At 40.9% G+C, this 22,794-nt stretch overlaps 1 protein-coding gene across 4 annotated transcripts in view; it reads left to right on the forward strand.

The window, feature by feature from the left end:
- The window catches only part of lrp1bb (low density lipoprotein receptor-related protein 1Bb), a 326,595-nt gene that overhangs the window by 101,759 nt on the left and 202,042 nt on the right, over positions 1–22,794 (forward strand). For all 4 annotated transcript variants that reach the window (XM_034218589.1, XM_034218591.1, XM_034218593.1 and 1 more), the window contains exon 3: positions 18,310–18,447. In XM_034218589.1, coding sequence (XP_034074480.1) covers positions 18,310–18,447 — 138 coding nt within the window. The remainder of the gene's footprint in view (positions 1–18,309; positions 18,448–22,794) is intronic.

Genomic DNA, 22,794 nt, shown 5'->3' on the forward strand with positions numbered 1-22,794 from the left:
ATCAAATAACTAACCCCCGAGCCTACAGGTGGAAGCTGGGGTGGAAGCTGGGGTGGTGGTGGGGCAGCAAGCAGCAGCGACGTAGAGGTAGCTGCAGCAATAGCAGCAGCAAGCAATGCATGGAGAGAGATCTGGCAGGTTAAATAGAGCGGCATATTAAGGAGACTCTGTTTGGTTGGTTGTAGAGTGGCAAGGGGCGTTATGTATGAATGCAGCATAAGTGCTCGAGTTGACTGCCTGAACTAGCTCGCAGGCTTCGCCTCATTTAATGGATAGGCCAGTTGTTTTATTTCAACTATCATTCATTAACAAAGTATCTATGCCATATCAAGTCTTTTAGATTAGTTATTTCCTTGTCTGCACACTTTCTACAGTATGTATCTTACGTTTTTACTGTTCCCTACGTATATTACATTTGAGCTGTTTTAGCATCTTTTGAAGCAGAAACTGATTGTTTTTCAACTATTTCCCTCTAATGTTTTCAAGTGAAATTATTCTTGTTTCTGCTCATAGCTACCAACAACAAAGGACACACTGCAAATATTTCTGAACAAACTGAGCCACTCAGATTATGATAACATATTTGCAGTTCATTGTTAGCAACATGGCTACCGCTAGCAGCCTGGCTAAAGTAAATATATAAAGAAAGACACACTAAAGACTAGTATCCCCAATCTTAGTGGTATGATAAAGGCTGAGTAAAACACCAGTTAAAAATTATAATTAATATGTTTTTTTTACTAAATGATGCTCAGTAAAAAAAAAAAATGTATATCTTGTATACCTTCTGGCATTGAAACAAGGTTTTTGTCAACTTAAAATTCTACAGTTGAAATTATCCGGTTGTTACCCCACCTGGGGAGTACTACTGTTGAGTTTCGTCTTGACATCATGCTCTCTGGTAGACAGTGATGCACCGTACGAGAACAGCTTCTATTATGAAGGATAGATCATTTATGCAGTGTCAGAAAAGCTCCAATTTAAATGCAGATTGCGCAGCATTCTACAGTTCTACAGTTTGCTGAGTTTGTAAATGTTTGCCATAGCAACTTTTTAGGTTACAATAAGTCAATGTTGTGTGTAAGCAGCCCTCAATTGGCAAAAAAACATTGCAGCACTAAAGGTGTAATTTAAAATGATATATGGATTACAGTGTTCTGCTTTTGTTAATGTATCCAATATGGAAAGGGAATTATTGTGAGCTGGTGGATAAAAAAAACACTATCATTACTGAAGTGAATTTTAATCAGGAGTGACAAATGAAATAAGAAAAGATAATTGTTTTTCATAACGGATTAAATGGGATAATAAAATATTGGCACATCTACAGGGATATATATATTCGAGGGGCGTCTAGCACGCTGGTGGTGGAGGTGGTTGATGATTCGGCAGAGACAGGGAGGCTGATTAAATGATGAATCTGCGAAAAACTGGGCTGTGATGGGGATATTAAGGGTGGGCCTGTAACAGCAGAGTGAAGGCACATAGAGATTTCTGTTTTAAAGAGACATCAGCAGGATGAAAAGCTAACCATGCATAACAACATACAGTAGGTGTGTTGCTGTAGACGTGACCAGCTAATGAGAACATCTGATGTGAAGACTGACAGCCCCAGGAAATAACAGCAAGGAAATAATGAGTGAGCATGCATGAGAGGAATGAATGGCAGAATGTATAATCAATTAAGTTCAGGCTTAAGCTTACAAAATAACAGCTTTCCTGACTAAACATAGATAGAAATGTATTTGTTTTTACCTGTACATACATACATGCATTATGCTATTCAGCGAGGCAGACAGTTAGCGTGTGAAGGTCAGGGGGCTCAACCGCTACACACAGTGAGATGCTTTGAAAATCACAGTCAGAATCCTCTACCTATGCAATACTGCTAGACATAATTCTAAATGGGAATTCAATTTGTTCACACTGCCATTTAAACATTTGGATTACAGTTAACAAACACTACTTTAGGAGAATATTTGATCTGTATGTCTGCAATGAAGCTAAAGCAACTCTAGTCAGTCTAATGCAGGCTGCCTATCAACATCCTGCAGGGTATTTTATCTGGCGAGTCCCATATTGAAATAAATGCATCACAAATGTGCTGGGTTCCCACGAGAACTGGCGCCAGTGGAATGGAGGTTTAGGGGGTAATGTGGCGTAGCACCTTGTTATTGAGCTGAAGGACAGGGCCTTTTGCATTATGTAACGTTTATTTTCCCTCCTCTCTATCGCTCCCTCCCTGCTGACACATAAACATTCCTTTGACTCATCAAAAAGAAAAAGCTAAAACATGCCATTATTACAAATGCAGCGTGTTTATAGTCAAGCATCTTTACTGCACACTGTGGGAATCTGTCACTGAAACTGCACGAGTATGTCTATAAGATCATTACATTTGCAAGATTCTGCTTTCACGTTACTGTTTCCTGTCTTGTGTCGTCTATCAAAGTTATTATGAAGCTGGCAGGCACTATCTCTACATTTAATGTGACTGTGAGTGTTAGTGCAGCGAAAGCTAATTGGATACCATGTCGGGTTCTTCTGTCCTTAGTCTGACGCCTGATTTAAGATCAAATGCACACAGCCTTTTTTCTTTGCTATCAACGTATCAAATCTGCCACACACGTTTCTTGTTTGCAGGGCGCTGTAATTGTTAGTAGCAAGATGCTTCCGAATTAGACTTTTAATTTACTGTTTCTCCCGCTTTTTCTCTGTACATTTGAAACACAACTTATGTACACTTCCCCAGGCTTGTGCCATCTGTTCTACCAGTAGTTTCAGTGGGCGGGGAACAGACACAACAAATATTGTGTGTGCTTGCATTCCCAAGAAGGCGGTGCATACGCTTGAGTCTGTAGGATTTTAAAAAACTGTCTCTTCTGTCAAAATGTGATAGCTTAGTATGAAAGTTAAATATTTGCTCTTAACATATCATCTGCTCACATTCATGTTTGCTGCATTGCCCCTGTTTCTGCGGCTTAACACATTTCCGTATGTCTGAGCATTTGTCTCCCGCGAAGCCATTAGTGTGAGAGTGATTTTCGTTGCCTGGTGACAATCTAGCACCCGCGCCATGTCTCATCCGTGTCAGCGTTGATGCACTGGGAGGAGCACATCACGGCTTTGTCTTTGCTCTCACAGCCCCCATCTCTACAGCTAAACTGCACTGACACATTTCCCCTTTTGTATTCTCTCCTAGTACGAGCATTGTAAAGGACAGCCTCCCAGCTTGTCACCTGAGGAACCAAAGCCAAAAAAGAAAACATTTTAAAACTTGACATGCTTCCTTAAAGTGCTAAAGTCGACATTATCTCCTCACTGCTGCAGAGAACAAAATATCATAGCGATATGAGCATTATCTCGGAGCAAATACAGTGACACATACTTACCACCACACTCAATGAGTATAATATCACTATGCTGAGTGCAGTTCATCGGATACTGTAGCTGGGACTTGAGTCTCAATGATCAGTGACATTGGGCTTTTATTTATTTATTAATCATAAATAATGGGTACTCTAATAGATAGTGAAATGCCTTCTCCTATAGCCACTCTATAAACATGGTCATAGTCCAATGATTATTTCAAGGGAACTGGATTACTGCCAGAGGATGTTTAGAGAAAACACATGCCCTCCTACTCGTATGTATTATACTCTAAGCATAGTCCTCATTAAAGATGCCTTCAGGCAAAACAATTGTGAAAAAATGCTTATTTACTTATAATCAATTGATTTACACTATAGGCTGTCCAATTTGAGCTGTGAAACTAATTACATAATGTGAATTATACACAGAAGCAAAGGTCATTGTATAATAATTGTTTTTCTGGAACCATAACAATTTCATGACGAAATCTTTGGCAAAAGGATAAAGAGCTGCCCTATTATATTTGAAAGACATGTGGTTAGTTCACAGTGTTACCCACATACAAAATGCAACCCCATTTTGAAATGCTCTTTCAACTGCTTTGATCAGAGTAGTTGGCAAATCTTGACTGAAGTCATAACAACTCAATTGGTAGTAGTGCAGTAGGAATATAATAATCTAGTTGTTTTAATCTTTTCACATAAACCCACTTACAGTATAAAAACTACTGTAATGTATTATTTAATCACATGACCTCAAAACTAAATATTGTTTGACACTTAACTCAATTTGGGGCCAACTATAATACTTTTTTAGGTTTAAGAAGAATAAATACTTAATTTAGGTTTTTTTAAAGACTATAGTTTCATTTAATTATCAGAAACAAATGGGACGTTATTATAGGACTGTGCACTTTCTCCCTTTCTCAGCTGTATGAGGCGCTTTAGCATCAGAGAGACAAAGTTAGCAGCTAGCTTGTTAACATTGTAGTGTATGTAACAGCTTAATATATAATATATATGTATTGGGTTTTTGTAGAGACCAAATCAAAGTTAAAAGGAGAGTGCATGTTACACATAAATAAGGAACCGTATGCTGAGTTATTGCAATATAAATGTTTTTAGAAAATATTATTTGAATTTTGTGTTTGAAACTTGATAAACTTGCCTTAAGTGTTGCTTGTGGGTTCTCAAGATTGGATGAATTAAAAAAAATGCTGACAGTCTTTTGTGTCAAAGGAGAAACATGTAGTCCCTGGCCACATGCTCCAAACAAATACAGGGCAGCATTAAGCCTCTAGGTCAAAACTAAAATGACAGTCCGGCACCTGGAAGCACACCCCACACGCTGGTTTTCACAGTGCTAAATTCAGGCAGCTACAGTCACTACCTGAAGGTGCGTCTCCCCCGGATGTTGTATGCTCCCCTCTTGGCAAGGTCATAGTTGTCCGCCATTTAGCTTTTTATCCAATAAACAAATGATCAAACGAAAAAACTGACCCTGTAACTTCACTGTGATGGACCAGGGCAGGCCTCAGGCAGCCTCAGGTTAGACTGAGGGGAAATCTGGACTCTACAACGACTCACTGTCACCTCTAGACGAACAAGTAGTATTAGAATAAATGACAGGCTTTGGCTAGCTGCTTAGCATGCTAATTTCAGTAGGCATCGCTGCAAAAATATTTACGTTTTTTGATAAAATGTCAAAACTGTTACCTGTTACACATTTTGTTGATGATGTTTATTCATTTTTTAAAACGTGTTAAACTTAAAGTCTGGCCATATTCTTCATGTTGCAAATATTCACACATTTTGTACAACGAAGACCTTTGGACATTATAGCACGTCAAAAAGACCACTAAAGACCAATGCTATTCTATTCTTCTCAAGTCTCCTTATTTTGTGCAAAAGTTCATTGTCAAATTTAGGTAAAGCTCCAATGAGTGTTTCGGCAGTCTGAGGAGTTAGACAGCGGGGATCAAGTCAGCGTCAGTACACTACTGTAAGAGCCTGTTTGAACATTTGTTATTCAGAATATGTTTAATAGCTATCAGCTTACAACACCAAATATGATGTGTGGTTTTGCGATACAATGCATGTTGTCATAAATTCAACATGATGACATGATAAACAAAGAAAATGTATACATTCCCATCTCATTGCATGAATTAAATCATTTATATGCCATAGGACGATAGTGTATTTATTTTCTGATGAAGTAATGCTAGCATTAAACACAGCACTGTATATTATACTCATACAGTAATGGGATCATCCTTCTCTGTGACTATTGGTTTCAGCCTCTCTGACTACAATATACTGTATGCATTATTCATTTGAAGCTGGCCCCAGAACAATTAGACTAGAACATTTGCATAATGGTCACAAAAGTATCTCGATTGACTAATTATGTCGTTGTTTTCCACATACTGATAGATTGGCTTCTTTGCAGTTTTTTGGGAATTGTATTTGTGAAGTGCAGCTTTTCTACATTGTTCCGAGGCCACTTATTCTTCACTGCGGACTGATGTATTGATTCTTTATTATACAGTAGAGCCAGAATGTCACCGGTGCCAACACCCAGCATCATTCCACTGAACAGTGTTAACGTTTTCCCTCTCTTTCAAACAGATTTGATTGAATACTCAGCATCATTTTCGGCAAATAATAAGCCACTGCACACAGGAAATTGAGTTTCGGAGTGGCTCTGTGCACATTACTCTTTTGATTTTGCTTTAATTTACTGCATCAAGTACATATGACATGCAGCGTTTAATATTGATTTGCATTTCTGAGGTTGTTGATCGATTTGGAATGATACCATATATTATGCACAATGTTAATGTAACAGAGTGGGGCTGACATTTAAGGAAAATTAAAACAGGCTTCTCCTTCAGTAACAGCAGAATAACTTATAAATCTGTATGAATGCTGCCTTTGGGATAACATGCAAGCACACTACATGCAAATCTAAAATTATGCAATTATGCAGAACATTATGCAATTAAGAAACACATTGGTGGATTTAGTCAGTATGCTACTGGTGATACCTTAATCAGAACTTTCTACACTTAATATATAAAGAAGAAAAACTATAATACATATTGTTACAGTTTGTGTACGAAGCAGGACCCAAATGCAGATTTAAGTGACAAAATAATTCCTTTATTTCAAGGCTACAATATACAGAGACAGAACAGAAAACTAGGGCCAACAGGGTGGGTGGAGGGGGTCTGGAGGACGGGCTTGGGCTGACAGCCCAGGGGCAAGGCAGAGCTTGAAAAGGGGGTTATGGAGAGGCGAAGGCAGTGGCAGGAAGAGTCAGGGGGCCGGGCTCGAGGGCGAAGACCGGACAGCTCCGGAGGCCGGGCAGGAGCCGGTGTCGACTGGACAGGATCCGGAGCCGGTGGGACAGGTGTCGGCAAGATTCCCCACGGAAGAGGACCAGGAGTTGGCAGGACCCTCGGCAGGAGGGCAGTCGGCGGGACGGGACACAGGATTGGCAGGACCCCCGGCAGGAGCGCAGTCGGCGGGACCTCCAACAGGACAGGACACAGGATTGGCAGGACCCCTGGCAGAAGCGCAGTCGGCGGGACCCCCAACGGGACAGGACATAGGGTTGGCAGGACCCCCGGCAGGAGGGCAGTCGGCGGGACCCCCAACGGGACAGGACACAGGATTGGCAGGACCCCTGGCAGGAGCGCAGTCGGCGGGACCTCCAACGGGACAGGACATAGGGTTGGCAGGACCCCCGGCAGCAGGGCAGTCGGCGGGACCCCCAACGGGACAAGGCATGGAGTTGGCAGGACCCCCGGCAGAAGAGCAGTCTGCGGGACATCCAACGGCACAGGACATGGGGTTGGCAGGACCCCCGGCAGGAGAGTAGACGGCGGGACCTCCAACGAGACAGGACAAAGGGTTGGCAGGACCCCCGGCAGGAGAGTAGTCGGCGGGACCTCCAACGAGACAGGACAAAGGGTTGGCAGGACCCCCGGCAGGAGAGTAGACGGCGGGACCTCCAACGGGACAGGACAAAGGGTTGGCAGGACCCCCGGCAGGAGAGTAGACGGCGGGACCTCCAACGGGACAGGACAAAGGGTTGGCAGGACCCCCGGCAGGAGAGTAGTCGGCGGGGCCTCCAACGGGACAGGACAAAGGGTTGGCAGGACCCCCGGCAGGAGAGTAGTCGGCGGGACCTCCAACGGGACAGTACATGGATTGGTAGGACCCCCGGCAGAGGAGTAGTCGACGGGGCCTCCAACGGGACAGTACATGGAGTTGGCAGGACCCCCAGCGGAACCTCCAACGGACCACGACATTGGGTAGGGACTTGAGATGGGACTCGAGAGGGGACTCGAGTGGAGACTCGAGAGGAGACTCGAGAGGGGAACCAAGGGGGAACTCGAGAGGGGACTCGAGAGGAGAACTAGAGAGGGGACTCGAGAGGGGACTAGAGGAGAGACTAGAGGAGGGACTAGAGGAGGAACTAGAGAAGGGAACTCGAGAGGGGACTAGAGGAGGGACTAGAGAGGGGACTCGAGAGGGGACTCGAGAGGGGACTCTGGTAGGAACTTGAGAGGTGACTAGAGAGGGGACTCAAGAAGGGACTCGAGAGGTGACTAGAGAGGGGACTCGAGAAGGGACTCGAGAGGGGACCTGAGAGGGAACTGGAGAGGGGACTCGAGAAGGGATTTGAGAGGAGACTGGAGAGGGGACTGGAGAGGGGACTCGAGACTGGGGCCGGAATTGAAGCCAGAATCCTGGCTGTAAGGTCCGGTTCAGAAGCCGGAAACATGGCTGTAAGGTCCGGTTCAGAAGCCGGAAACATGGCTGTATGATCCAGTTCTGAAGCCGGAAACATGGCTGTATGATCCAGTTCTGAAGCCGGAAACATGGCTGTATGATCCAGTTCTGAAGCCGGAAACATGGCTGTATGATCCAGTTCTGAAGCCGGAAACATGGCTATATGATCCAGTTCTGAAGCCGGAAACATGGCTGTATGATACAGTTCTGAAGCCGGAAACATGGCTGTATGGGCCGGCTCTGGAGCCGGAATTAAAGCCAGAATCATGGCTGTAAGGTCCGGTTCTGAAGCCGGAAACATGGCTATAAGGTCCGGTTCTGGAGCCGGAAACATGGCTGTAAAGTCCGGTTCTGGAGCCGGAAACATGGCTGCTGGGTCCGGCACTGGAGCCGGAACCATGGCTGTTGGGTCCGGAGCAGAAGCCTGGACCCTGGCTGTGTAAGCCAAGTAATCCAGTATGGACTCAAAGCTGCGTGGGCCGGTACCGGAGTATGGAGGCATGGCTGTTGGGTCCGGTTCTGGAGCAGGGACCATGGCTGCTGGGGCCAGAACTGGTTCCGTAACCATGGCTGCTGGGGGCTGAACTGGTTCTGGAACCCTGGCCCTTTGGGCTAGTGCTGCCAACCTGGCCTTGCGACTCCTTCTTTTAGGAGCCGTTTGGAGGCTCCGTGGACCTCCAAAGGCCAGACGAGTACCAGCGAATGGCTCCTGGACTGTAGCAAACACTGGGTGAGAAGCAGGGGCTGACGCCAGACGGACCACATCGATGCGTGTGGTATCAAAACGGGAGTTGGGAGGCCTGGGGCTGTCAGGCAGGGGATAACACACCGTGAGAAAATCCAAAATCCTGCCCGATAAGAATTTAACCAAGCCTGGCTTCTCCATAGTAATCCAGCGTGCCTCTGCCAGAACAGCCTCTCGCTGCTGAACCCTGGACGCTCCCAACCATCGATACGAGCAGTCATCCAAAGCAAAGGAAAACTCCAATAGCTCCTGCTCAAAGGGATCTGCTGGGCCCATATTTTGGTCGGTTCGTAATGTTACGGTTTGTGTACGAAGCAGGACCCAAATGCAGATTTAAGTGACAAAATAATTCCTTTATTTCAAGACTACAATATACAAAGACAGAACAGAACACTCACCGCAGACCAAGTCATTACACAAGACGAACCGACCCTGAACACAGGAAGAGACAAGACTAAATACAGGAAGGGGTAATCACAAGACGAGACACAGCCGGGCAGGGGAGGAGAAACACCAGGGCCACAGGTGAAAACAATCAGACAACTAGACACACCAGGGAAACTAACGACGGGAGGAAAAACACAGGAAGAAGTACCAGACAATATACAAGGATGAAAATACCCATAACCAGACATACAAAGCTACAACACAGACAGATCCTAACACATATTGGCCAATATACAATAACTGTGCTTTTGCTAGACTCAAAAGGATGATACTGTATATAGCAATTATGTCCATATTATTTTGTCTACTTTTGGTAACTGTAATTTAGATAATTTGCTAGATAGTTTTGATAATCTTACAAATAAAAGCTCCTACTTGCACTGATCCAAGTAGGGTAATATTTTTATTATTAAGTTTTTATGGCATTAAAAAAGTGTTTAATTGTAACTGGACCTCTTTCTTTATTGACCCTGTTGATAGATCGTATTGAACCTTCACAATGTGCATTTTCAGGGTTTGTCAGGCTATATCATTAACTTTCCAATAAATAATTAGTCATTTAAGATTTAGCTAATTTGAGAAAGTTGGATATGAGATGGAACTGACCTTTAGCCTTTAATTAAGCCCGAGCCTGCTCTTCAGGCCTCAGGCTCGAAAATGACAGAACAATTGACTATATCTTCACTTCTAAAAGGGGTACATTAATAATCATTTTTTTCAAAGCAATTATAAACCTGTGAATTGGATGTAGACAAGTCAGAATCAATATAGAATTTTTTATTTTAAAGTAAATTCAGATTGAACATAGTAAAAAAAACAAAATTTAAGTGTCCGTCCGGCGTCCACAAAACATTACTTATAGTGAAAACCACCCTTGAATGATGGGATAGTAGACTAAAAGCTTTAGGAATCCAAACTATAACATATAATAAGTACCCTGTATCAAGATTGATGCAAAATAAGTGACATTTGACCTTTTTAGAGAGATTTAGAAGAAAAAAAAACACTTCTGTGGTCATTTGGGTGGATTTTTGCCCCCCCTCGTCGATTTTAACTATTGACACCCCTTTTTAACCGTTAGAGCCAAAATAATCGAGGGGAAGTTCCTAAAATCCATCTAAACATTACCCATTGGTGAATGAGTGATGCGTAGCCAGAATGTCCCGTAGCCGGAAGCTGTCATACACTCTAGTAGCTATCGTAGCAGCTAATGTGAAATCTCCGTTATTGACATAAAAATGGAATATCAGTAATCATTTCAAAGTGACACAGACACATTGGATTAACCTATGGATTAACCTTCAGCAGCATTTTTCTCGCTTTAATGCCATTGGACCCCATTTTTTTATCAGAAAACAACATAGGTAAGACGTTTTTAGCCGTTTTGGCTCCGTAAAGCTAATTATTTTGTTGTTGTTTGTTTTTGTTTTGCCGAGTTCTGATTTATCAGTGTGGATACTTATATGTCTGGAATCTGTGGAATCTCAGCTTGCTAATCGATATCTTGTTTGTGCAGATCCGATAAGTAATAAGGGTATTTTACCTTGAGTTCTGTTCTAAGTGCGTTAGCATTTTGTCGCTCAGGGCTAATTCAGAGCCTTTGTTATTACCCTTTTGTTTCGTAGCTAAAGATGGTTAAGATTGTCTGATAGCTGAGTTTCTTCCTGTTAAGTGGATATGACACATTCATAGTTTATTAAATGTTAAGAAGCCCTCAGACGCTGTTTCTTGCAAGATGTTGCGTTTTGCCCCCGCCCGCGAGGCCGTGGGTTTAACTGGTTAAAGTTAATTTAAGTTATTCAAGTTGATGTTGGTCAACACTGTTAAAGACACAAAGCCAATACAGTAGAATTCATGAACACTTATGATATTTAGGTGACAGATAAGTCAATTAAGTTTTTAGAACCAATCATTAGAATGTTCTTTATTAGCCAAGTCAGTTTGGCCTTAGTCCAAGTCAGCATTTGTTTTGTGTGCTCAAGACCAGACTGAAGGTGTACAGCTGTTAGAAACAAGCCATAACTGAAGATGGCTGCAGTACAGGGTTGGCAGAGCTTCACCAAATGCTGGCGATGTGCTTCCAGAATCATTCAAAGACATACACATCTTCCCACCAGGGAGTTCATACTGTGCCATTGGCGGCCTCTCAGCAGCATGTGATTAGTCAGGAGTCAAGGGATTGCTCATTGTACTGTTGATGTTTGGAAGGGAAGCAACACCTACTTATAGTCATTCACCTTTGGCATCTTTCTCTAAATCTTAATCTATTAATAATCACAACATTCAGTGATGTGTCTGTTCTATCGCTGTCGGAAGAAATACTGTTGCTATGTCTCGGGTCAGACAAATGCAGCAAAAATAAGCCCTCTCTGCTGAGTAAATCATTTCAAATGGCAAGGACGTCAAAAAGGTCAGAAAGGGAAAATAAGTATTTTAGAGACCTTCGAGAACACCCTGCCTTTAAAAGCAGAGTTTGGTGGGGAGAGCCTTACTAATCAATTGTTGGAATTATGCCGTAATCAAAACCATTATTTTATGTACTTCATTGCCATTCATCACTTTGTTGCCATGGAACTCAGTTCCACATTTTCACAGATGAAGCACACTGTTCATGACAAGTAGCAAGATAAGTATTCGAGAAATCTTCCAAGGATTGTTTGCCTCTGAGATATGAACCTAGAGCTGAGTACAAGCAGCCCATGCACTCAAATCAAGCCGAGATATGGTGAAAATTGCTCGCCGGCAGTGCTGTTACATGACAGTTATAAATGTATCATCATGTTCCATCGGTTATTAAAGTTAAGCCCAAGCACCACAGACCCCAGACGTCCTATAACCCAAACATCCTCAAGCTCTAAGCGTGACAACAATAATGGCTTCACCGCAGACACACTAAAAACAAAAGGTGAAAAGTTCACTACTTTCCATGAGCACTTGCTTCAGACCGCATAAACACACATGCAAAGAGCCACATGAGTAGAATTACTGAAACGTTCACGCCTTTTACACTTGTATGTATGTATTCTTCCACACCAGTGACGCAGCTTATCAGCCTACAGATTAATGTTAACAGCATAGAACCACTTCCGGCAGCTTCAGTCATGGTTTGTTTTGACCAACTGCTCGTCCATGAATTATTTGGGTAGCTACAGACTACAGTAGCTACTAGTAGTTAACAATGCAAAGTCAAATTGCATTAATCACACATGTTTGAATATGAAGTTGGCTTTTAATGAAATGCAAATATTATGCAACTCTTATTAAACTTTTCAACCGGTAATAATCCTTGCTTGTGTACATTGTGTAAAAGTGTCTACACTGTTATAAAAGTATACTCTCTAATATCAATTAATAAAGTGTGTAATACAATGGCTTCATTTTTTTCTGGTTATACTTATTTTGGATCAGAACTTTACTTATAAGTGCAAATCTACCTGAACCCGCATTTTTATTGTTATGGAACATTTGCTGTTTTTATCCCTTATTATTTACTAAAATAATAACCCACTTCAAAAAATTGCTCGAATAATGGACTTTAAATATTTTTTTTTAATTTGACATGATCATAGTCAGGGTCATCCTATTATAAAGTACTTTCAGAGTTAAGCAATATTATTTTCCAATGAGATTAGAGTCCTTGTGAAGACGCACACAGTAAATACGTAAAATATTTATGGTCATAGAAATACTCTTAGCAAAAGCCTATTGTGGTTAAAATCAAACCTGATGAAGAAAGTTTTTTATTATTATTATTTTAACTTTGGTGATTAAACAAGACTTTTATATATTTAATATATGATGTCTAACAATTAATTGATGACGTGTTAGTCTTCTTCTGTCCAAGTGAATGCTGGTTTTACCAGTTGCTACTAATGTGCTGCCCTTTCGTATCCGTCCGCGCACTGTCCTCTTTTTGCTCAACAACATTATAAGATATAAATTGGCTTTTTGTTGCTTGAGAAAATAGACATGAAGTGTGAGATAATGTGAAAACTCTCACTGTCAATTTGTAGAGTTGGTGACCTTGCACAACATACCTGTACCAAGTTACTTATGCCAGTACATATAGACCTGAGAACTGTCTGCACAGTAACACCTTTTACGTGCACAATATGCAATATCTAACTAAATAAAAGGAGTCCTTATCCGTTTATCTGTCCTTGATTTTCTCGACAAAGGTTCATCCAATTGACTTCACACTTGACGAAATATTGCGTATTGTGCATTGCTGAGAAAGGAAGTGCGGTGTGGAGCGAAACTTGAGATTTACAGGTCATATTTATTAGCAGTGAATTTGTAGAAACTGTGTTATTGTATTGACAAAAGACCCCTATTAACAATTACACCGCTGAATGGCATGCTGGGTACAAGGTGAAATGTTTCTCGACATAGGTGAACAAAGCAATACTGGAGGTCAATCATTTTGAACGGATGGTGCACCAAAAGTTCGGTTGCTACTGGCCTTCACGGTAAACAGCTGTACCCACAATGCAGTGAGTCATAGCTAATGCTGTCTAGGCTGTTTCTGATATGTTTTCTTCAATTCAAACATATTGTCCTTATGCCTATGATTAGATTAGTGATTTGTAACAATAATGAGAGTGCATACAGTAACTAATGTCATCGTCATTGTGGGATCTACCACAGAGGAACCTATTACTGTTATGAAGCAATTATGGATATTCTTCATAGGTCAGGCATCAGGATGCTACTTTGATCATCAATTCACAAACATATATTAAGAAAATTAAATGTGGATAGGATAAATCTCCGTACGCAGAAGTTCAAGGAGCTTCCCCTGCTAATAGGTTATTTTCTCTCAGAAATTCATTATTCCGGACAAACTTGCACCCGCTCAGATTACAGTGATTATCATAATGAACATAGCTGCTGGAATATCCCCCCTAGAAACCTCTAATTTTACATTAAGAAGAGATATTAGTTTGGCCCAACTGATTCATCCTCATCCACTCCTTTAATGTCAGTGAAGAGCAGCATGATTTTTAATTAACATGTCCTAAAATCTAAGATCGCACAGCCACACAAATCACTTCTTAATGACCTTTGGTGCAAATTATGTTTTGGGTATGATTAGATTAGATTAAACGTTATTGTCATTGCACAGATTACAAGTAGTAAAACAATGAAATGCAGTAAGCATCTAACCAGAACTGGAAAGTAGCAGTAAAGTCTAATATAAATATATACATATGACAGATATAAAAAAAACTGAAGTATTTACACTTAAAACAGTTTAAAGAGGTATACACATTATAAATATATGTGTATGGAATATAGATCAGGTATACTATACACATATACAGTATAATACAGACACTATACACGTAATAAATATGAATATACTATAGACAGTTATTGACCGGTATTGTATTTAATAATACGAAAAAATGTGAGTATTCTATAGAACAAATTGCCATTTAGACACTTTTATAAATACAAACAAGTCTGTACTTGACAGTCAGTCCCTGGTTATCCAGCTGTCATTGTTCAGCTAGATGATATTAGAGGGGAAGAAGCTCTTCCTGAAGCTGCTGGTCCTGGTGTGGAGGTTCCTGTAGCGCCTCCCAGAGGGAAGGGGAGAATGTGTGATATGTTGTATCAACGGCAGGGAGTGGAGTAGCGGTAATGCGCTTTGCCGTTTTCACCACCCTCTGCAGTTGTTTCCGGTCTGCACGCTGTTGCCTGTACCAGACCGTGATGCGAATAGTGAGGATGCTCTGAATCGTGCAGTGGTAGAAGTTCACCAGAATGTTAGGAGACAGCTTACCTCGTTCTCTTCGGGAAGAATAAACACAACGCTCAGAAGAGGTCCTAAGTGATGTCACCAATAACTTTGAAACCGGTGACATTCAAACTCTGTGACGTTGATGGGTGTGTGTGCTGCCCTTTGACCTTCTAAAGTCCACAATCAGCTCCTTGGTCTTCTTGGTCTTGCTGTCGACCTCTTCTCTGTTGATTTGCCTCATCATTGTTGCTGATGAGACCGACCACCGTTGTGTCATCGGCAAACTTTACAAAGGTATGTAAAGGCCATGTAAAGGCGTGCAATCGTGTTCAGCACAACACAAATATAGGTTTTTAATAATATATGAGCAGTATTTACACTAGATGGGATGGTTTAATTCACGGTCATAAATATTGATGATGAAGTTAAATGCATCCCGCTTTACCTGAATAAACAAATCACACTTTAATTTAATTGTACTTACCAGGGGAACATCTTCCTTACACTCAAGGTGTTATGATTAAACTGGTGTTTAAGTATGCCTGCATTTTTTTCATCTCTGGACATTATTCATTTATCGAGCCATTACTGGGTCCTTGCCGTTTTAATCTAAAATGACTTAAGATTTCTACATCAGCGATTGCCTAACACAACAGGGATCTAATTCAGTTGATCTGTTTTCAACATGTTTTCTATCTATCTAGTAATAACAAACACAGTTCTAGCTTGCTACCCGCCTGCGAGAGTGGAAGTGGACCAGTGAGCGGAGCAAAGTGATTTTGCTGATTTAAAAAATGTAAATAAAAAACATGGCCCCATTTCAAGCAATATCACAAAGTCAGGGGAACAAGAAACATTTTCAATTAAATGGATGTGTCCTCAACTGAGTTAAAGCCTTGAGAAACAAACCATAATTAGTTTGCCTCTGATTTGTTTCCATTAACTCTGGATCGCATGTTTACTTCCTCTAAACTCCAACTATGACAGCTTAGTGCTACAGTTTAATTTCCTTAAAAAACGTCACATTGCACACCTAGGCTAAAGTGCTTACAATATGGTATTCTGGCAGATTAGATGTCCTATTTAACTGTGCTTCATTAACATCCATTATTCTGTTAGTGCATCCTTTTAGTTTTTCATTTAATGATATTTGCTGGCCTTCTGTGATTTCTAGAATGTGTGTTGTTGCAATCCGAGTTGCCAATCAAATCAACCTGAATAAAACACAAACAATTACAAATTCAGTATATCACATGATATTTTAAAAGTATTTGATCCCCAAGATGTTTATTTCACAGCTCATTATCACTGCAGGCCTGCAGAGAGTTGTAATTATGAGTGCATTTTCCTAATCCTTACACATTTATTTTCCTCGTACAAGACATTCCAGCTTTGTTCATAGTCACTGCACTGTAGATTGCCTGAGGTAATCTCTTGCCTGAACTGATCTGAAGGATGTTTACATTAAGCATCCTCCAGCGCTACGTAGTGGGAATCTTAGGTGAGAGAAGCCCCGGTATAGCTGTCAGAGGATGCGATACACGGCGTGGTGTATTATCCTGTTTTGCACGACTTTGAGCGATCATCCAACATAGTACAGTAGTTTGGGAATTGACGGAGGAATTCTGAATACCTCAGCCGTTGAGAGACCATCTGTGTACCCCTGCATGACAGATCAGAGCCACTGAATATTCATGCAGCATCCCTCCCCTTATCACATTAGATTATAACCCATGTGGCGAGATAGCAAGGAGAGAGAGAACAGCGCTGTTATGTTGTCAGAGACCCTTGCAGCTCGGTGTTAAATAGCACATTTGCCAAATGGACATTTCCTAAAGTGTGGCACTGGGTGAAACATCCCGTGACAGTTTGTTCTCTGTAGTGAGTACAAAATAATATGTGTTTTGAAATGTACGACAAAATAATCTACAGGGTATTTGAGTTTGATTCCAAACGTTTTCAAAAAGTGTTTTTTTTTCCTTTTTAAATTCATAAAATGTCTGATATTTTGAAGAAGGAATCCATAGTGTACATGTATTTTTAATATACTTTTAATGTGTAATTATTTTACAAACATTCCTTTGTACATGAAGTCTGAAAAGTAGCACAAATATCAAACATCCCCCCGAAAGGAGCGAGGGGAGGGATGGATGATTTAAAGACATTTTGCAGCTCCGCAGAGGAGGCTGCCAGTTTGCTCATGTGTGAAATATGAACTCAGAGACAAGGTCACTTATATTTGACTTACCTAAATATGGCAATGAAATAGTGTGAATCACTGGGGCTTGAGCAGAAAGCCAAACAATATTCATTAAAAAAGAAGGCCTCCCTTTGCTTCACTTTTAAAGCAATAAAAATACTCCCACGGATGAACTAGTGTGAGTCATTATTGTGTCAATACAGATCCGTTCTGTACTCTAAATCAGCTCTGGATGAAGGCTGTCTTTGTAATAGCCACATTAATTGCTGCATCTCTTACCTTACAAAGTACAAAAGCATGTTGTGAATAAGTAACTGCCCGGTCAAGACGGTCCAAGTGTGCTTGGGTTTGAGTCCTTCGGAACGAGAAAACTCTGGGGATTGTTGCAGAGCCCATAAATCTTTCTGTTAAGTGGCTGCAGCGGCACATGGGTAATTGATACCAATGTAGTTAGGGTGGAGATGTGACACATTTACAGTGGTGGTGCGCTGTGTTTTATGTGCTCCCGTGGCTGCCACATGAGTGAGGGTCACCTATGTGCCTCATGAATCCTTAAGCAGCTGCTCTCTGCCGTTCGCCTGGCTGGCAGCGATGGTCAGGCAGTTTGTTACAGGACTTCAGCGGTGCGTCCGCAGAGCAGTGTGGCGAACATCTGTTGTGTGTAAAGATTAAAGAACAATGCTGTGTGAAGTATAAATACATTTGCATATGCACAGGTTCTTCCGCCTCCTTTAAAAACAGGGTCTTGAAGTATCAGCACTTTGAGAAGGCAGTTAAAAAAACACTGGGAGAAATGTGTATTGCCTGCAAAAACACGAATGATAATGACAATGAAGCATGCAAATGTATGTTCCAGGTCTCCCACTGTACTCCATATGCTGATAGGAACATTGTTAAAGCTCGTTTGGTTTTGCAGAAACAGTACACCATTATTAATGTTGGAATAAATGGAATATCAGTATTGTTATGTTTACACTGTGTCCCTTCTCTCTTTTAGGTGCACAGGAGGTGGTGATCAGATGTCCACTCAATCACATACAGTGCATTGGGTCAAAAAAGTGTATTCATTTCAATAAACTCTGCAATGGGGCCAGGGACTGTGAAGATGGCTATGACGAAGGAGTTCACTGTCGAGGTAAGAGTTAATTAAGCCGATCGTTTTTATCGCCTTGGGTTTAGAATACATAAATTAATAAGCATTCTCGTAATTATGGAAATTCATCAGATTGTGCTCATCGTATTTGGTTTATTAAGATGGTGGAATGTATTTCACACGTTGAATCCACATTCCATTTGTACAATAATTGCTGTAGAAAGTACTTTTACCTCCTCGTAGCCTAATGGAGATTCCTAACTTTAATCGAGTAAATTAAGCTAAAGTGTGCTTTTGTTGATTATGGGAGATCAGGGATCGTTTTCACGTTCACTTAGATACACACTGCCTAATCCATCTATCGTCTGTAACGCTTAGATTCAACTCTCAATGCCTGATGGTTGGTGATATAAATGCTAATTCCACTCCATTTAGCTGACGCTTTTATTCAAAGCAACTCACAATGCCCATCTTCATTGTTGGCAATGCCTAGGAGAGCAATTTGGGGTTCAGTATATTGCCGAAGGATCCTTTGAAATGTTGACTGCAGGCCTCGGAATCCATCCTCTAACCCTCCTATTGGTAGAAACCATTTACCCCCTTATCCATTGCGGCATGAGCTGCCTCTTCCCAAGTTTTGCAGTTGGAGTGGTTGCCAAGGTGACTTCTCATCATCCTTCCTGTCAGAACAGGCAAGAAAAGCAGCAGGGCAGTAGCACCAGGTGTGGTGTTGTACACAAGTTTGTGCTGTTGCTCGCATTCTTTAGCAGCTATACCAAGCTGCTATCGGCACCTGGCTTCTGTGAAGACAGCGTCTGCTATGTGATTGCTGCAATCTTGGCACAACGGTGGCCTCTGTCTGGCAGAGAGCACAACCTTTGTTGACCTGTAAGACAGCTAAAGGCATGCTGGGCTTTGACTATATGTGAGTGCTACTGTGGGTGTAAGGATATGCTAGCCTCTGATTCAGAGCTGTGAAGAGTCCAAGAGCTTGTTTGTTGGCACGGAGCAGAAATGTCTTGCTTCAATGTGTCACTCCCTGAATTATTGCTTGCATTGATTTATTTACTTGGTAGAATGCCTTGGACCAGAGAATATAATTAACAACGATTGATTGAAGTGTAGAGACATTGTAACAGTATGCAATATGTCTGTTTTGGTTTTTAAAAATGCCATTGATCTACATCTGGATACAAATTGGATATATTAAAGGTTTATACAGCCTTCCTTAGGGCTGCATGGAGGCCTGTGGTTTTAAAACCTGCAATGTAACTGCAGTAGAATACATTTGATACCCTGAACTGGCTACTTTCCAGATCTGCCCAAATTGTCCCTAAGCTACACACATCTTCAGGGTTAATACCAAAGGGTCTGCTCATCCAACTAAACGGCGAAGCAGGATAGGAGGTCTGCAAACCTGGTCTAAATACTGTGTTCATGTCATGTCAGGTTAAATTAAAATGCAAAACCCCATCTGGAAGAAACGCTCAAGTCAGCCAAGGTAGAACACTCCGGCAGTTCTCTCAGATATCTCCCGTTCCATTCGCTATACTGCAAACGTGTGTCAACAAAGACGGAAACATTTCATTTCATCTACTGATGCTCTAGGGGAAATGTGATCAACATGTAAATGATCAGCCACCTTGTTAACAATATATATGTTCATGAGAAGAAATCCTTCACACGTACTGAAGTATTGGTAAACATTCTGACTGCTTATCGTTTTTGCATTCCTCTCTCTATTATACACTTTTTCTACTGAAATTAGCAAGTATGTAGGTTTTTTAAAGACTCCTCTTCCCATTGACAATAGACCAGAATACCTTACTTTTATTTATTTTTAAATGTTTTAAATGATGCATCATGTTTGATGGCTTTGTGAAAAGTATAAAATCAGTATGTTTTGTACTTTATTCAACTCTAATATTTCTAGATACCTCTGACTATTGCAGAGTCATCCACCCTGGGAAAGTATTCCAATTGTAATCTTTAACATTAAGGCAAGCCAGTGTTATTGGGTCATAGTTGTTTTTTTGTTATAGTGGGAGCCTTTATAGATACCTTCAAAGGAAACCTATTTGAAAACACTCTCATAAAGTTCTTGCAAACAAGTAAAGTATGATTCAAGTTTCAAGTTGTTGTATCTTGTGAGGGCTATGGATTGTATTCATTGGCCACAGTCTCCAAGAGTAAAGAAAAGGGGAATTTGTGGAGAGTAAAATAAATGTACTAAAAGAGAGGTTCAGGTAAATGTATATTTTTTTTTAATTCTGTTCTTTTGAAGGTTTGTTTGTGTGTTTGGTACAAAACAACAGCACAAGGACTTCCTTGAACTTCCTCTAAAAGTAAATCTGCAACTTGCAATTGGAGATTAAAGAAAGAGAGACCAAAGTGCTGAGGAACAACAAGTATTTCATTGCAAAAACCTTACTTTCTCTTCTCTTGTAATGCCTCAAAGACCCAGCAGTGTATGCTACGATCTTGGGTATAATACTCTGGTCTTTTCACAAGTCAACCTGAAGCTTCAAGTGTTTTTATAAACCATGTTTTTCAAGCCCTCTAATGTCCAGCTAAATAGAAAATAGCCACACTTGAATTCCCTTTATATCCAGAGGCACAAATGCACTCAGCTGTATACTGTAGCACTTTGCATCGTTATACAGTACCTTTTGTTGAAAGCGTTAGTGTTAAGATATTGTAAAGGCCAAGCCTACCAAACAGGAGATGTGGTGCATATTCTCATACTTTCTTTGACAGTAAGGAAGACTCTACATTTACTGCAGTATTTACCACGAATAACCACCATTCATTTGACTAAATTGGGCAGGTGTTGACATTAATGTAAATTAATTCTAATTTTAACAAATGAAATTAAGTAAATAATGTCTTTTTTTTAGTAGTGTAGATGTAGATGCACCCAACCTTCCAAAAGCCTATAATCACAAAGTTGCAATACATTTTATTAATTGCTCACTACACACACACATTTTTTAACTGTAAGGTCTAAATGATAGAACAAACCACATTTCTTCTTCCTCTGACAAAAACGATAATATTGGCTCATTAAATGCTGTTCACACATTTTGGATTTGTATCACTCTTTATATCTGCTATATCTCGAGCAACATCTGCTTTTGTGTTCACTTCCGATAGCTATCTCATGATCAGTCTTTTATTTAAATATTTATGTATTTATTATCACGGATTGATCTACAGCAGAGAGAGGCGGTTCCTCCCTAAAGGGTCTCAAATTAGTTTCAGGCTCATTGAATGGAATCTGAAAGAATAAGACATTAGTTATTACATGTGTTATCAAAATAAGATCATGTAGAATAGCTAATATATGTGATTTGGTAAGAGATAATTTACTGTACAGTTTTCCACTTTCCTCAAGTAAAAACTGCCGTAAAATTAGGACGATGTTTATTTTTCAGTTTTTGGTGTATTCTGCAATAATGTTGTAGCAATATTAAGCTATCCCGAATCTAATGCAGACTTACCATGGATTTGAATACCATATTCATGATCCCTAGAGGCATAAAGGAAAGGAAGCCAAAGGCGGGGTGGGGGCAAACTTTCTCTGAGGGGAGTCCTGCACTCATTCTTTGAAACCCCTTTCTCTGGCCTTTGCATCAATGTTGAGGGTACGACACCGACTTAGCCTTGTGAACTGCATACATCCACTTTTCTTGTCTGACTGATGTCTTTTCACCGAGCCCTTGTCAATGAATAGTCAACATGGCACCTCTGTGTTCTAAATTCTTTTTTTAAAGGCCCTATCTGATGTGTAGGACTGTGTGACCCGAATGCTAACAATCCTCCTCTTAATGCAACACTGCAGTCTTCAGCCTCCTTGCCTGAAGCAGTGGACATATTGATTATCTCTCAAAGAAAACATTAGTCTTGAATTTGTTGTCTTTGTAGGCTTTCATGTTAAAGATGACATCTCACCGTCTTTACAGTTTTTCTGTGTCTTCAACCTTGCTTAACTTGACTCACATGACACTTACTGCAGTGTATGCTTAGTCCCACACGGACAGACGGGACTCATCGGGTAGCAGGAGAAATTGAGGTCACCAAAGAGAAGTTTTAGGCTACCAGCTGGGTCTCTTACAAAACTTTTTTTTCTCCCACTCCTGTTCCTGCCCACCTCTTATGAATAAACATGCCGCGCGTCCCGAGAGGGCCTTGATATGAAGGTGCCCAGATGGAAAACCACCAACTCTTTTTTGTTCACCTTCAGGAAACTTGCTCACTCTAAATCGTATGCTCCAGGCTGTGCCGTGGGATCTCTGAAGTCTCTACTGCTTGCATTAAGGACGACAAATGTCAGACTTAAACAAATGTTATCTTTAGGGTAGCGCCAGAAAGTGAACATAAACAAATCTC

Source organism: Gymnodraco acuticeps, unplaced genomic scaffold (genome assembly GCF_902827175.1).
Source record: "Gymnodraco acuticeps unplaced genomic scaffold, fGymAcu1.1, whole genome shotgun sequence".
NCBI lineage: Eukaryota > Metazoa > Chordata > Actinopteri > Perciformes > Bathydraconidae > Gymnodraco > Gymnodraco acuticeps.